This window comes from Pholis gunnellus (genome assembly GCF_910591455.1).
Source record: "Pholis gunnellus genome assembly, chromosome: 4".
In the NCBI taxonomy this organism is placed as follows: Eukaryota; Metazoa; Chordata; class Actinopteri; order Perciformes; family Pholidae; genus Pholis; species Pholis gunnellus.
Genome location: NC_136530.1, coordinates 15,388,949 through 15,403,532, shown reverse-complemented (window position 1 = coordinate 15,403,532; position 14,584 = coordinate 15,388,949). Strand labels below are relative to the sequence as shown.

Genomic DNA, 14,584 nt, shown 5'->3' with positions numbered 1-14,584 from the left:
ACTTGTTCCCAATTAACTGTGAAAGGGAGAAGGGGGGGCTGGACATTTGCCTACATAGTTCGTTGGCCTCGCCACATCTAAGAGTACCGACTCATCAGAGTCCAAGTATTTAGTCCCCGCTTCCTGTAGCACGTGGCCCCATCTGCTGCGACTGTCCGGTGTATCAGCAGGTCATCAGAGGCAGCCGTGTGAATGAGTGCAGGGTTTAGGGATTTCATAAAGCGTCTGACGTGCAGCCGGTCCCCTCTCAGCACTACTACAGCCCAGAGAGAGCGTCGGCGTGCCTTCCTGCTGAGCTCCCGTTAGCCGGTTTAGTATAATCTCTGCTAAAAGACACTTAAGAGGAGCAGAACGTGGTTTAGTGTGGTAGTCCCTGAGGAAAATGGTGGCACTGAAAGCTTAGACAGCAGTGACCACGAGACGGAAATTACATGACAGAACACGGGGGGGGCGAGGCAGTAAAAGCTAAATTTAGCGACGGCGAATCAGCTGTTGGAAACTTAGTCAAGGCTTGAAGCACCAGCTGCTGATCGACGACTTCAAAAATGCTGAAGCCTATAATACAATCACAACCAGACACATCTTCAATGTTAACTTGTAGTTCCCTCCAAAACAATCAAGTCCCACCATCACTTAATGACATTTAGAAAGTAGGCTGGAGACAAAGATTTGATTTAAATGATTTATTCATTAAGAAATGTTACAAATGTGATAATTTCTTGTTCTAACATTCCTTCCAGATGAATCTGCCAATGCCTGACACTTTAAACACAAAATAGAGAAAAAAAAAAAAAGGATCTTCAGTAAACTACATCTCTACATACATCAAGTAGTTAAATCACAATAACAAAAGTGTGGTTAGCAGAAGCATGGTTGTGCGTGTGGTGTGTGCACAAAAACTACTGGCACTGGTTAGATTCATTGACTTTAAGCTGTCTGCTACTACTTTTATTTTATCGGTAAATCAGCCGTGTATAAAAAAATATAAAAAAGGCCATCATTTAAGATTCAAAAAGCAATCCAGCTTGTTTAAAACGACACAAGAAGCCATGAGGTGTTTTATCAACTCGTACTCTGAGTAAGGCTTCAAACCACTGACCTGTAAATGTGTGAGAGAGAGAACAGAAATATTCTTAAATAAAACTTTTTAACTTTCAAAAGTTAATCGTCACCACTCCATACTGCCACATTCCAAGTGACCAATAACTGCTAGCTCATCTGAAAACAGTTAAACTCTGAGAGAAAAGAAAAGCACTAAATGTGTATTTAAATGTTGGCATATGACAAAAATGAGGAAGAAACAAAATATATACAGCACGAAAAACATTGTATGCAAAGGCGTCATGTTGCTTTGGGCAATAACCCCCCCCCCCCCCCCAAATATAAGCCAGTCTTCACTGAAGACCCCTCATCCCAACCCCCCCTCCACCCCCCCCCCCCCTCCTCCCCCCACACACACACACACACACACACACATCCACTCATACTCACACGCACACACAGAACATCACGAAACACGATTACGTCACTAAGCCTGTTAGTTTGGAAAAAGGTGTAGCACTGTGAAACTCCCCCACCCCCCTCCCTCCCTCCCTCTCTCCCGTCTCCCCCCTCCTCAGTCGGAGAGTGGAGACAGGGCCTTGGTGCAGTCGTTCCACTCGTCCGTCTCGGCGCTGTACACCTCCATCGTGTTGAGGAACTCGTTTCCATCGAAGCCGCCCACGGCGTAGATGCTTTCTCCCAGCATGGCCACACCCGCGTTGCTGCGGCAAGATGTCATGCTACCCAGCATCCTCCACTCGTTGCGGGCGGGGTCGTACACCTCCACACAGCGGAGCGCGTGGGCGCCATCGAAGCCGCCGACAACAAACAGTTTGCCTTGACAAGAGTGACAGATATTAGTCAACAACTGAATCACCCAAGTTTAAAATGCCCGACACTCGTACGATGTCACGCTAAAGAAGCTGCCGGCTGATTTGCGGTCGTGAGCTTACCTGCGTGGACAGCGACGGCGGCCCCCCTGCGAGCCACGTTCATGGGGGCTATCAGGGTCCAGGTGTTGTTCTCGGGGTTGTAGCGTTCCACGGTGTTCAGGCAGTTCCACGACTCCGCCCCTCCAATCACGTACATGAAGCCATCCAATTCACACACCGCTGCCTGGTGCCTCCCTGGAAACAAATGTACTTGATGAATGCAACTTTCAAATGTCCCCTCAGGCTGCAACTATAACAAGAGCACGAGCTGTTCTCTGATGGATTAAAATCCTACTTTTGGTCTCATTAACAAAACATAACATTCCCTCGGCTGCAGATTTTGCAGAGGGAATAATTAAAACTTGATCTGAAAGACAGACATTTGTGAGCATGCTGAAAAAAGATTCCATTAGCTTTATGGTTGAGGTTAGACCGCGTTATACGCATCAAACGGAAGGTTTTGAGTGTGTGGACACGTACTGATGTTGAGGGAGGCGCAGTTGGACCAGGTTTTGATCACAGGGTCAAAAGCATCACAGTTCTTCAAGCCCTTCTGCCCGCAGGGGTCCGACCCGCCCACAACGTAGAGTTTGTTGTTCAATGAGCAGACGCCTTTAGACAGAGAGGACAGGAATGAAGCCTGAAGTTAATAACGGAGACTACTTTTTTTACTACTTATTATTTAAGCGTTTTCCTGGAAAACATCCATCTCATTCACTAATCCCTTTGTAAATCCTTGCAGGAGAGACTCACCTGCATTGCAGCGGTTTGTCCTCAGCTCTGGCACTTGAGCCCATTCATCAGCGTGTGGATCGTACGTCTCCCCGCAGCTCAGCTCATCAGAATGTCCGTTTGACCCTCCGATCACGTACAGCTGACCCTGCGAGGTGCAAAGGAACTAGTCATTACATGACGGTATATACACATGGCACTAAGAACACTGACGTGTACATTTTGTCTGCCTTATATACTTGGAAGTACAAGGATATAAAGTTAACAGAATTTAGAAAGCCAGCTATTTGGACAGGGTTGTAGGGAAGCATTCAAGTATTTGCACAAGGCAATCGAAACTTGTTTAAACATTCGATAACGTTCAAAATGTCACTTCACCGTTGAGTCAATAAATCTGAGATTGTGACGAATAGTAAACTGTACCATGAGCACAGCCATCTGAAATCGAGCCCTTGGAGTCCGCATGGGAGCGATAAAGGTCCAGCGGTCCTCTTTGGGGTCGTAGCACTCCACAGTCCTCAGACACTCCTCTCTGTTGTAGCCTCCTGCGGGGACACCAGGATGCATCAAGGTTACAGTTGAGCTCGGTGGTCTGACACTAGTTTTATATGCATAATCCCTATATTGCTCTACTCCAACCGTCCGACCATGTTGAGTGCTAACCTGCTGCGATGACTCTTCCGTTCAGGGCGGCGGTGCCCAGGCCAGAGCGAGCGTAATGCATGGGGGAGAGCGGCTGCTCCTCCAGCTCCTCGGGCTGGGCCTCGAAGCTGAGGCTCTTCATCAGGCAGGGGGTGGCGGAGGGGGAGGTCTGGGGGCTGCTGCGACCGTGCAAGAAGATCACACACAACACACCGTCCAGCACAGCCAGACACAGGTAGGTGTTGTCTAGAAGTAAGATTGGAGATTGTTTGAGCCACTGGGGGGGGGGGTTACTGTATACTGTGACAAATCTCTTGTAGTTCATGCACACACACTTACTTGTGGTCTTCTCAGAGGCGATGTACTTCCACTCTCTCCTGCCGGGCGGTTTTGGGGCATTTGCTGCTGGGTTGGAGGGCGACAGGCTTCCTGAGGAGCTGCAGCTCATCTGTCTCTGGGTGCTCTCCCGTACGGGTTTCTTCTGCAAGAGCACAGTGCAGCTACAGAAGCCAAGCTTGCACCACAGGCCCACCAGTGGCCACAACAACCAGGTAATCATACCCCGAACTACGCTTTGATCCAGCCGTTCTAATGTGGACGTTTGCACTGAGACGCCATCTGAAGCCAACAACTCCACACTGCAAACAACAGTCTCAGACCACGCTACAATCGGAGCTAAGGGCACACAGTTCAGGCACACATCTAAATACAGGGCAAAAAGCCGAGACAGCCATTATTGCCCACCCACAACTGGTTGAGAGTAGCTTAAAAATAAAAGTGTGGTTTTAATATATGCTCAACAGCAAAGCCAGGCAGACGGCATGGCTCATTTCTTGCTCATCTACTGACATTAGTCTTTACACTGTTGCTAAACTGTGGTATCAAATGAGCCGTATCTACTTCTCGCCAGGCACAGGCTGTGTAGCATTTGTATGCATGGCCGGGCACAAGCTGTACAATAAGAGCTACACAGTAGAGACTTCGTTACAGTGAAGCCAGGCACAAGCTGTTGAGTACCTGCACAAACTGAAGGTGGTCCTCCTCGCCACCAAACACCTCACTGTGCCCATCAATCACCAGCCCTCCATCCACCAGCTTATGGTCAGGTGAGTAGTACAGCGTTTGCACCTGAAAGACAAACAGCAACAACACACCCATGTGGCTGTCTCCATGGCAACACACTGAGAACCCCAGCAAAAAAGGGGGAGAGGAGGGAGGGAGGGGAGGAGGAGGAGGAGGAGGAAGAGGGGGGGGGGGGGGCAGTGCTGTGAAGAGGAAGAGGGGGGGGAAGGGACGAAGGTCTGGATCTTCAGTCGCTTGCATGGAAAGCTTCCTTTAAAAAGACACACGCTGCTGCCACCGCATAGAGTGGGTTAAAGTGTGTGTGTGAGCTCAAGAAGGTGTCCGACAGGCTTTCCTTAATTTGCATCTAAAAAAAAAAAGAGGGAGCTGGTGAAGAATGAAAGGCTGCATCTGGAAAGATCCTCAGTGAAGAATGAAGAAGAGGAGGAGTCTTTCCACCTCTGCCGCTTGGAAAACCGGTCCTCTAGCTGAACAACTTGGGTCATTGAGAGGGCGGCCACAACGGGCAGTCAAAACCCAGACGACTATTGACATTCAAGCTCATCTTAAACATTACCCATCGATCGGTTAAATGCAAGGAATAAGAGCAAACCACATGTGTTCCGTTGACGCCGGACAAAATGATATAATGAGCGTTGAAGTCACTCAGTTGCCCATCCGAAGGGCACATTAGAGAAATAGAGGAAAAAAGAAAAGAAAAAGGCCCCAATAATCGAAGTTGAAACACAACATTTGTGCTGAGCATATCGCTATGCTTATGTGCAACGCCGTTTTCTGTCCAATGCCCAATTCGAGTGGTTCTTGAATATGTCGGTGGGTAAGTAGGCCTGTATGAGAATATATGGTTATGTGCAGTAAAGGGGCCTTCAATTAGAGGTTTATAATGATTCAGGTCTGTGAGCAATGTATTCTGGTGAATGCAGAAATGGGATGCGTCTGTAGATATGTGGCATGGACAGATGGGAGCACAGTGTTGCTTGGCTGCAAAGAGAGAGTAGTGCTCCTCTCCTCCCTCTCTGTTTCTCTGACTCATTACCCTGGTGCCTCAGTCCTGGTTCTTCAGTCTGGTCTCCTGCTGCTGCTAATAAACCTACAGGAGAGATAAATCAACGGGGAGGAGTGTCTGTTAGTGCTGGAGCAACAAACACCAACCTGTTCAGATAGTAAAGTGGCAGTGAGACAGCAGAATCAAGGGTCACACCTTTGAGAACCTGTGGTGTTTTTTGTGTTTCAGAGGAGAAGAGCACTGTAATACTCAAATGGGGTTGCATGTAAACCAACCACAGACCCAAAAGAGAACAGTGGAAACAAAAAAAACAAGAGCAGACAGCGGCTCTTTTTTTCGGCTCACCTCTAACTTGTAGTATGGTTCAGGGGTACAGAGATTCTTACTGCAAAAACCTCAACAAACCAGAGGAAAAAAAGAACAATCCTGACATAGCAGCATGACAATGGCATGCCATCTCTACTACAGCCCGCTTTAATGACTTCTTAACGTCAAAAACAGGAGTCAGAGGGAGGGGAAGGGGCAGGGTAGGAGAGAAGAAGAGTCCGTTTAGACTGCACGCCCTGGTACTGACCTCCTCCATCAGGCGTTCCAGTTGGTCTCCGTTCTCCCAAAGGCTGCGCTGCACCCAGTTGAGCACCTTCGAGTAGAGCTTGCCATTGCTGGGCAGGCTGAGGTTGTCTTCTAGCATTACTTCTAACTGTAAACACACACAGGGGGCGAAACGGGAGTTAGACGTACACACCGTAGGAATAAAGTGAACTGAAGAAATGAGTACCGTGAAAAGCTTTACTTTAGATTTAGGTACATGTGATTCGTTTCCTGTATAAACCCTTCATGTTGGGATTCACCTTAGTATCTTCAATATAAGTTTAAGTATACGTTTCTTGGGAACCACCCACAATAATAATTCAACCGGTAAGCTCCGGTACAAAATATTTAAAAAACATATTTGGATTAATCACTGGATGAAATCTACTCCCCTGAACAATCGATTAACTAATCATTTCAGCAATACTCCCAGCGTATTTGTAGTCCGTATTCCAAAACCAACAACTTCATTCGATTCATCCGACTTGAACAACCTAGTGCCGTCCTCATGTCGAACACAAACCTACGCGTGGCCTCACCATTGCTTACGTTTTAAACCCCCTGCCCTAAATACATTGTCAGCTGGCTTTAGCAGAAGGTACATCTATAAGAGGCACACCTTCATAAAATAAGTATTGGTAATCTCTTGTCAAACTCAGAAAGGTAAAAGTACAAAGCTTAATCCAGTGTGTGTGTTATTCAACTCCAGACCTGGAGCCGAGGGGGACTACTACAGACAACCAGTGTAGCTTCATGGTCAGAGAACGGCCTTACCAACTTACTAGGACCACTTAAACCGACTATAAAATACTTAAAGAAACTACTTCTAGTACTAGTTTTTCTTTAAGTAGTTCAGTACTTTTAAAACATTGCGATATACAGTAAGTGCAAATGTAAGTACCTTGAGACGGGGAAGTTTGAGGAAGTCCTCCTGTTCAGACACTTCCAGTAGATGGTCCTGGATGAAGGCGTCCACCTTGGCCAAAACTCGGGCATCTCCCATAGAGCTGGCAAAGTTACGAAAAGAGATGGCGCTCTGGGAATCCATTTTAGACAGCAGGTAGTCGCCACAAATCTGAGGAGTGTAATAATACAAAATGAAGTTCTTCTTAACCTGTCATTATAATAATGTGTAACCAAAAATTGTAGCATTGGACGAGTGAAAACAAACCTGTTTGACTCGCTCCATCTTGAACCTTTTGGCTGCAGAGTAAACTTCCTTAACCAGCTCCTTGTCTGCCTTTAGCCTGTTACACACACAAGACAAAGACAATAGGAGGTTGTTCATGATTTAAATGTTGTTGTTTTTTGCTGTGATATGAAAAGAGGCAAAAGGACAAAAGCCAAAATGCTACTAACTGGGCAGTGTAGGCGTAATTGAGCAAGACCTCCACAGCCTCCGGGTCCAAGTCCTCAAAGGTGACATGTGAGACTCCGTGGGGCTCGATGTCACTGTTGAAGATCTCAAACAGGTAGGGACTGCAGCAAGCCAGCACAGCACGGTGAGCCATCAGCTCATGACCACACACCTGGAAACATGAAGAGGAAGAAGAAGACAAACTGTTATGTCTAGGAGTTTGTCAAACCTGCTTCCAAACACGTTATTCAGACTTTAAGCGTGAAAGGAAACTCGAGAAATAAACCCAATATTGATTGAGAGAAGGTAATAAAAAGCGACGATGATCAATGGCTACAAATCAAAGCAATTTGATTCCCCCGTGCCTCAATGGCGATATCCAAATGTTGATTCCTGATCGGCTGCTTTTCTCAGAGGTCTGTATTATACAAATGGTGGGAACAGGTTCTCCCACTTGAGATACGAGAGCAACGGAAACATAACGGCAAACAAAGTAAATACGGACTCTTTTCCTTGTTTCAAAGTGTGGCATGAACAGTGGTTGCGTTGCACTCTCTCGTTGTCCGTCAAAATGATGAACAGGGTTGTTAAATTCCGTCATAATCCACTATTACCATTTTTATTTTGAAATTATATAAAGACACAAACTAAAGGTGTATTTAAAGGCAGAGTTTGTAATTCTAATCCAAAACACTTGTCAAATTCAGTGTACATTAATCATTAAATACACAGAACAAGGTTATCGATCATGTTTTATAAGTGAATGGAGAGAAAAGACATTCATCACTCAGACCCAGTGAACTATACTGTGTACTCACACATTCACATAGACCCAATGGCAGTATTAACATCTTGCACATCTCAAACTGTTTTCCAACATGTTTGTCACAGTGCATCACAGCCTCTTATGTGTGTTTCACAGGGTGTGTGTGTGTGTGTGTGTGTGTGTGTGTGTGTGTGTGTGTGTGTGTGTGTGTGTGTGTGTGTGTGTGTGTGTGTGTGTGTTTTTATTAACCATACCTGCAGTCTAACATCGCAGAACTGACCACTCTTTCTCAGAGCGTTCATTTTGGCCACAGTGGAATCCAGGAAACTCTCATCCTCAAAGATCAAATAACCGTTTGGAATCGGAATCATCTTGGTGAATTTTGATGGTATGCCTGCAGAGAAAAGAACGTTTGTCAAGTAAAGCAGTAACACCCTGCATGCTCGTCTTCTGCACTCTGTCCAACATCGTAATAGCTGGCGTTATTAATTGATGGCCAGAGAGGGGATTAGGATTAGGTGCCTGTAATGTGCATTGTGTATTATAATGTGTTTTATGCATTAGTCACGGCCTTACCTAATACAGAATAATGCAAATCCGGGGAAGCACCACTGCTGAAAGTAGAGCTGAAGGTCGGCGACAGGCAAAGCAGACTGAGATCACAGTGGAACTCGAGACTTCTTCACCCGAGGAGAAGGACGGGACGTCGTTAGAAGAAATGCCAGTGGACTAGACGGGCGTGAGCAGAAGGGAGAGGGGGAGCAGCCGCACGGACAAACTATCAGGCTTGAAGCGACTGTAATCAAGTCCTTGGGATCCCGTTGGCTATAGAGTTGTCCTTATTCTGTGTTGGTCATACATTATAACCTAGAAGAAAAGGAGACAAGGAAAAAGGGGACACAAGTTTACATTTCCCCCGCATGCATACAAAATTCAAGAATAAAATGATCCGACTCAGGATACGTTGGCAATTTAATCTGATCCCGCTATCCTCATCATCGCCTCCCCTCTTACATCACTCTCCCTTTAACGCTTTAAATCTCCACACCTGCTGATGCGTCCCACCAGGCCGAGAAAAGACCGTTTAATCCGTCTCGTGCCTTGAGCTCCGTCTTCACTCTTTCTGAACTCTATCTTATGTGACTGGCTCCTCCCTATAGGAACCCTTTCATTCAAGCAGTGGCCTATGAAGAAGTCCCTGCAGTCAATCGATTGGTGAGACACAGTGATCCGTTGCTTTGAACTGTGGTTGGCCACCATAGCTCTCCTTATACCACACAACACTGGCCCACAGGCCCCACCCACCCGCATGTCACATCCAATAGGGACCATTCATCCCATATATCTCTCTCCACCTTGTACCAATCAGAGGTTCACCGTAAAAATTCAACACAACTGACCTAATTCAAGGCTGAACCACCTCACCGCTCTCCGAAGCTGAATACCTAAATTGCGCTGCAGTCCCAAGAGTTGTACCACTACACCAAATGGGGAGAGCGGTCTAGACGGACCACAGCAGCTGCCCATAGTCTGAAATTGTATCCAGACTCCATGTGACAAGGCTTTCCTGCGTAGCCCAGCTTTGCGAGTGTTGCATTTCCAACTCGCATGCCATTCAAACTCATTTTAAAAGAGCTGCGATTTACTCAACTGCTGCACATATAATGTACGTGTGACTCAAGCTCGCCGTCAGCGAACACATTCAGCAGCCCCGTGTGAATCATTGTGCAAGATTTTTCACTAGATGTGTGTGTAAAAGGTGCAGAGCAACTGGTCGAACAAGTAAATCACAATACCAGTTAGGTGCAAAATGCTAATCGTACATATCATACTTTCCAGATGAAACAACATTATGCAAGACGATGATTTGTACGCCAATAATGTGAAACTACCACCATGCCTACATCAATCCTTTATTAAAATCACCCACAAAGCACTGTGGCTGATCGACTAAACATTAAAATACTGAAATCCATTGACCTACTTATCTCAAGACCACACAGTGTTCATTTGAAAGTCATAAATCAAGTATCACAAAGAAATGAGGAGGAATTCTATTCAGATGAGATTACTTCGCCTCAGACCGCATTTAACTCTGTTTTCTTTCATTATCCCTTTGACAACCCTGACACAGCACAAGACAAAGAGTCAAGGGGACAATAAGGACAAAATGTACAAAGAGCGGAAGAATTAAAAAAGGAAGGAACTGTGAAACTAGACACCATCTTGTGATGGGATCACACCAGCCGCAACACTAAATCGGGCCGGGGGCGTAACGTGGGATGGTCAGCGACCCCTTCCCCACACTTCAAAATCAGCCTTCATTTTAATCTCAACTACACAAAGTTGTGCGACTGCATCTGGCAAAGTATGCAAAGTCAGGGTCTGAAATGAGGATTTTTATAATTTTTCTTTTCTTTTTTTAAATCAACTGCTACTGTCAAATTGTTTTGTCAGCTACTTCTAAAATCTATGCAGAACGGTGAAAACAGCACCAGCCACACGTCGTCACGGCTGGTAATTAATTGCTTTGCTCTGATGGAATACCTCGCACTATTTAACAGTCACTGTCAGAGGAGTTGTATTTGAGAGTAATCCATCGAGAAGGATGCTGATCATAAGCAGTGTGAATGTTATACACACATTTGAATACAAGTACACCCTGTGCTGCACTACTGTGTGAAAGGCGGATGTGTTAAACTAGCAAAGCTCAGACTGCTGGATGTGCCAGATATTTGTATGGCTAACTGCTCAATCACGATGGCAAACGCTAGAATATAGTCTTTTGTGTTGCACTGAACAGCATGGAAAGCTATAGTTCACCCTGTGTGTGTGTGTGTGTGTGTGTGTACGGAGGAAACGCTGACCCAGTTATGAGTAGTTATGCAATATCTGGCAGAAGGCTTCTTGTGAAGGCTCAAAAGCTCAACTCCTCCAAATGTTTGGGTCCACCACGCTCGCCTGTTGCCCCTCGCATTTCTCCACTTCTTAACCCAACACTCTGCCGCGCCCTCGGGTCTCTGGATAATTATTTAACGCAGAGTTGCCGCCTTAATCACAGCTGTGATTGAATAAAAATCTTCTGTCGACTGATAAAAAAAAAACAATCTTATGCCACGGCAAATGGCAATTCAGGAACTGCTACGTTAGGCATTTACACGCCGTCTATATATCTTTTGGTCACTTATGTGGACACAAGATTAACGTCCTAAAACTAGAGTTAGAATGGGGAAATAGCAGTGACGAGATCAGGTCAGTCACCACACACGCATATGGGAATGTGTATATAGACAAAGAAAAGCCAGGCTGTAAACATGGATATTTGAGCATACACCAGGCAACAACAGGAGAGAACAATAGCACCAAAGAGAACAAGTGAGTTTGTTCACGACTCTGTCACAGAGGGTGTATTTTCTCTTCCCATTTTACCATCTGATTAGTCACATAAGTGCAGGGCCCAACACCGAACAATCAATGCTTGTTAGACACCCCTCCAGTGGTGAAGAGACGCATCGCTGGATCCTTCACCCAGTGTGACTGTGTGGAAATTTACAGGCTTGAATTGAACACATCTTGAAAAAGGGGAATCTATGAAGGGTATGACAATAAAACACCAAGGCTGTGTCTGTAAAATGAAAACATTGATGAAGCACCAGCAGAGCTGAGAAACGATGATAACTTAAATGCAACAACATTGACAGTGAAAATGAGGAAGTGTATTTTTAATATATTTTTTTTTAAACCAGAAAACACCCACATTCAAATACTTATTTCGATACCACTAAAGGAAGTAAGAAGGAGAATATCAGCGCGTGACCACTCAGACAGAATGTTGTATTAACGAGTCTTAAAGAGCATGCTAAACGTTTTTGTCCACCCTTTTCACGAAGTCACTACTCTACAGTATGCCATTTGTAAATCACCCACGTGGTTGCCCGCTTCAGAACCAGATTAATAAAAAGCACAGTGGGTCAAACACCACCATGACATAATGGCGTGCTGCTACCGGGAGACGCTTAACGCCAAAGCGCTTTAGGAAATCTGAAACGTTAAAAGACAATTTCCTTTTACTAGACAATCGATACAGTACAGCCAATCCTGCTGAACGTCGACAGAAACAGTGGCGCATCAATATTATGTCAAGACTGGTCACGGCTCATAACATCTGTCACAATACGGCACTAAATGGGCGCGTAAAGGACAGGATGTATCCATGCTGCGTTACCCACCGTGCCACCTCCCCCCCCAAATGGGCAAGTCTTAGCTCAGTGTCTCGTGTGCATCTATTCGCTGCAAAGCAATGACATTCACAGGCCCGTCTCCTCCTCTGGTAGAGTAACGTACCACGGCCATGTCTGACGACGTGCCAGAAATCCAACAGCTAGTCTGTACATACATCCCGCCACCAAAAAACTGGGTCAGGAACGAGACACCTCTCTCACCCCCTCCAAAACAATCTGATTAACTCGACTTTTACACGGATTATCAATGCAGATGTGCTTTACGCTTTCAAGCGAGGAAACGCTAACATTAGTCCCCCCAGTTTGGAGCCAATAGCTGCGCGCAACCTGACGAGAGATGGAGAGCTCTGGCACGCTTCGGAAGCTAGCGCGTGTTAGCCTTCCACGTTAGCTAGAGACAACCTGCTGCTAGGATGAGAAGCCATGAGACAGCCGTGCCGGTTTTGCATTTATTAAATTGGTCCGTGGCGAATTTATTCGGCCGTTTCCTCGAGTACGTGCTCGACGACAGGCTGCGATATTGTCCGCGCCAGTAACGTTACAATAGGCATTTCCAGCAGTTTCCACCCAGTCTGAGAATAGACGGCGCAAATTAAATATCTCCCAATAGCGTAATTTTTTTTTAAATACAATGCACATGAGCTGTAACCAGTGACAGATGTAATGGGTTCTCCGCGTTTTAAAAGAAACGTTACTTGACAAAGGCGTCAAACGGAAGCATTTCCTCTTTGATTTTTTTTTCTAAAAAAGAGAAAACATCTTACCTGAGGCGTTTGACAGCAAACGATATTAGACATATTTAATGCGAATTCAGAGTTGGTTGGTTTCGGGTTAAAGCAAAGACGCAGGGCGACTCCAGGCACGGCTCGTCGGGCTGTAGCGGTAGATGTCTGATCCCTCTCTGTAGGAGAAGCACGTCCACTCTCAGGCTAGTCTGGACTCGCTCTGACAGAATGGCCGGTTGCTGACGGGAAAGCGCGTTCCCGACAAAAATGTGCGACCGCCTCGTCACCTACGACGTAAACGACGGTGGGCGGTCCTACAACGCCCACGCGTACTATGGAAGTGATGCAATCCAGGGTGCCGTGTATGTATATCTATTGTGCCAATTTATGGTTCATATTAACATTAAGATATTTATTCCATTACATACAAGTATGTCTATGAATGCAACGTTGTACAAATAATACCACTAATTTAGTTAAAGTATGTCCCCTACAGTTTATTATTTTTACTGATGCATAGTACGTGTTATCATCATTTTATTGTTCAGATTTAACGTTGTTTATACACTGTTAGGTAATTTAAACCACAACAATGCATCATCATTTATTATGTGTATTGTGTTTGTAAAAATGTATAGCAATAATTTGTAACCATGGCTGTCAGATAATTAAACATTTAAGAAGATGTATAAAAAACAAATGGATGTAATTTAGTTAAGTTCCTCAAAATTGTACTCAAGAACTGTACTTAACTGTACTTTGTTACATTCCATCATGGTACTGTATAATCTGATATTACAAACCATTTGGTTTTTGATAATCCAGATATTTTATAAATAAAACAAAGCTTTAGTGAAAATGTAAGCCTAATTATTTTTTATGTATATATATTTACCTCATGGTGATCACCAATGCGGCCTTTTCGTTCAACCAGTAGCAGAAAAGTGCTGCATTCAAACAAGAAGGCAGTGAAAGTATGTAAAAGTTGAAGGATAGGAAGGAAATTTAAAAGAAGATTTCAATGAAATAAATTAGAAAATTATGGAAGGAAGAAAGAAATGACCATGGATAATATCAGCAATATTTTATGACATGTGCCTCAAACTTGTCTTTGAGTACAGTAGATTTCTTGACTAGTTGGATATTTAATAATGAATGTTCAGTAATGAATATCCAACTTTGATCTCAAGAGTGAGGTCAGAGAGCGATGAGCTAGAAACCAGCACCGCTGTGGTGAGATTCAGCAGCTTATGCTTAAGCACACTTCAGCAAAGAGAATGCTTGCTGAGTTAAGCCCATGGTCCTTGGGCTAACTCGTGCCAAGCATCGCTCCTTTGCCTTTTGCTTGGCGTGTCTGTATGGAGGCCTCTCTTTTATATTTGTTGTCTCCTGTCTTTGGAATACATGAGTCATTCAATTTACCCTGCCCCCCTTTCCACATTTATTTCCCATATGTCATATTCTCCTC

The 14,584-nt window shown here is 45.0% G+C and overlaps 1 protein-coding gene across 3 annotated transcripts; it reads right to left on the bottom strand.

Moving 5' to 3' along the window:
* Nucleotides 1-1,615: 1,615 nt before the first annotated feature.
* On the bottom strand, nt 1,616-13,329 carry ivns1abpa (influenza virus NS1A binding protein a; the record flags this gene model as incomplete). Of its 3 annotated transcripts, none has more annotated exons than XM_079158294.1 (15): nt 13,156-13,329; nt 8,727-9,017; nt 8,405-8,544; nt 7,387-7,556; nt 7,199-7,274; nt 6,929-7,102; nt 6,011-6,136; nt 4,365-4,475; nt 3,687-3,828; nt 3,369-3,593; nt 3,129-3,250; nt 2,727-2,853; nt 2,454-2,585; nt 1,995-2,168; nt 1,616-1,878 (listed from the first exon to the last, which is right to left on the bottom strand). In XM_079158294.1, the coding sequence occupies exons 3-15, from the start codon at nt 8,519-8,521 to the stop codon at nt 1,616-1,618; spliced, it is 1,959 nt and encodes a 652-aa protein (XP_079014420.1). In that variant the 5' UTR covers nt 8,522-8,544; nt 8,727-9,017; nt 13,156-13,329. The 3 variants fall into 3 exon arrangements, with proteins under 3 accessions (XP_079014420.1, XP_079014422.1, XP_079014421.1); XM_079158296.1 differs by lacking the exon at nt 13,156-13,329 and adding an exon at nt 9,165-9,367; XM_079158295.1 differs by lacking the exon at nt 13,156-13,329 and adding an exon at nt 9,199-9,367.
* Nucleotides 13,330-14,584: the final 1,255 nt, after the last annotated feature.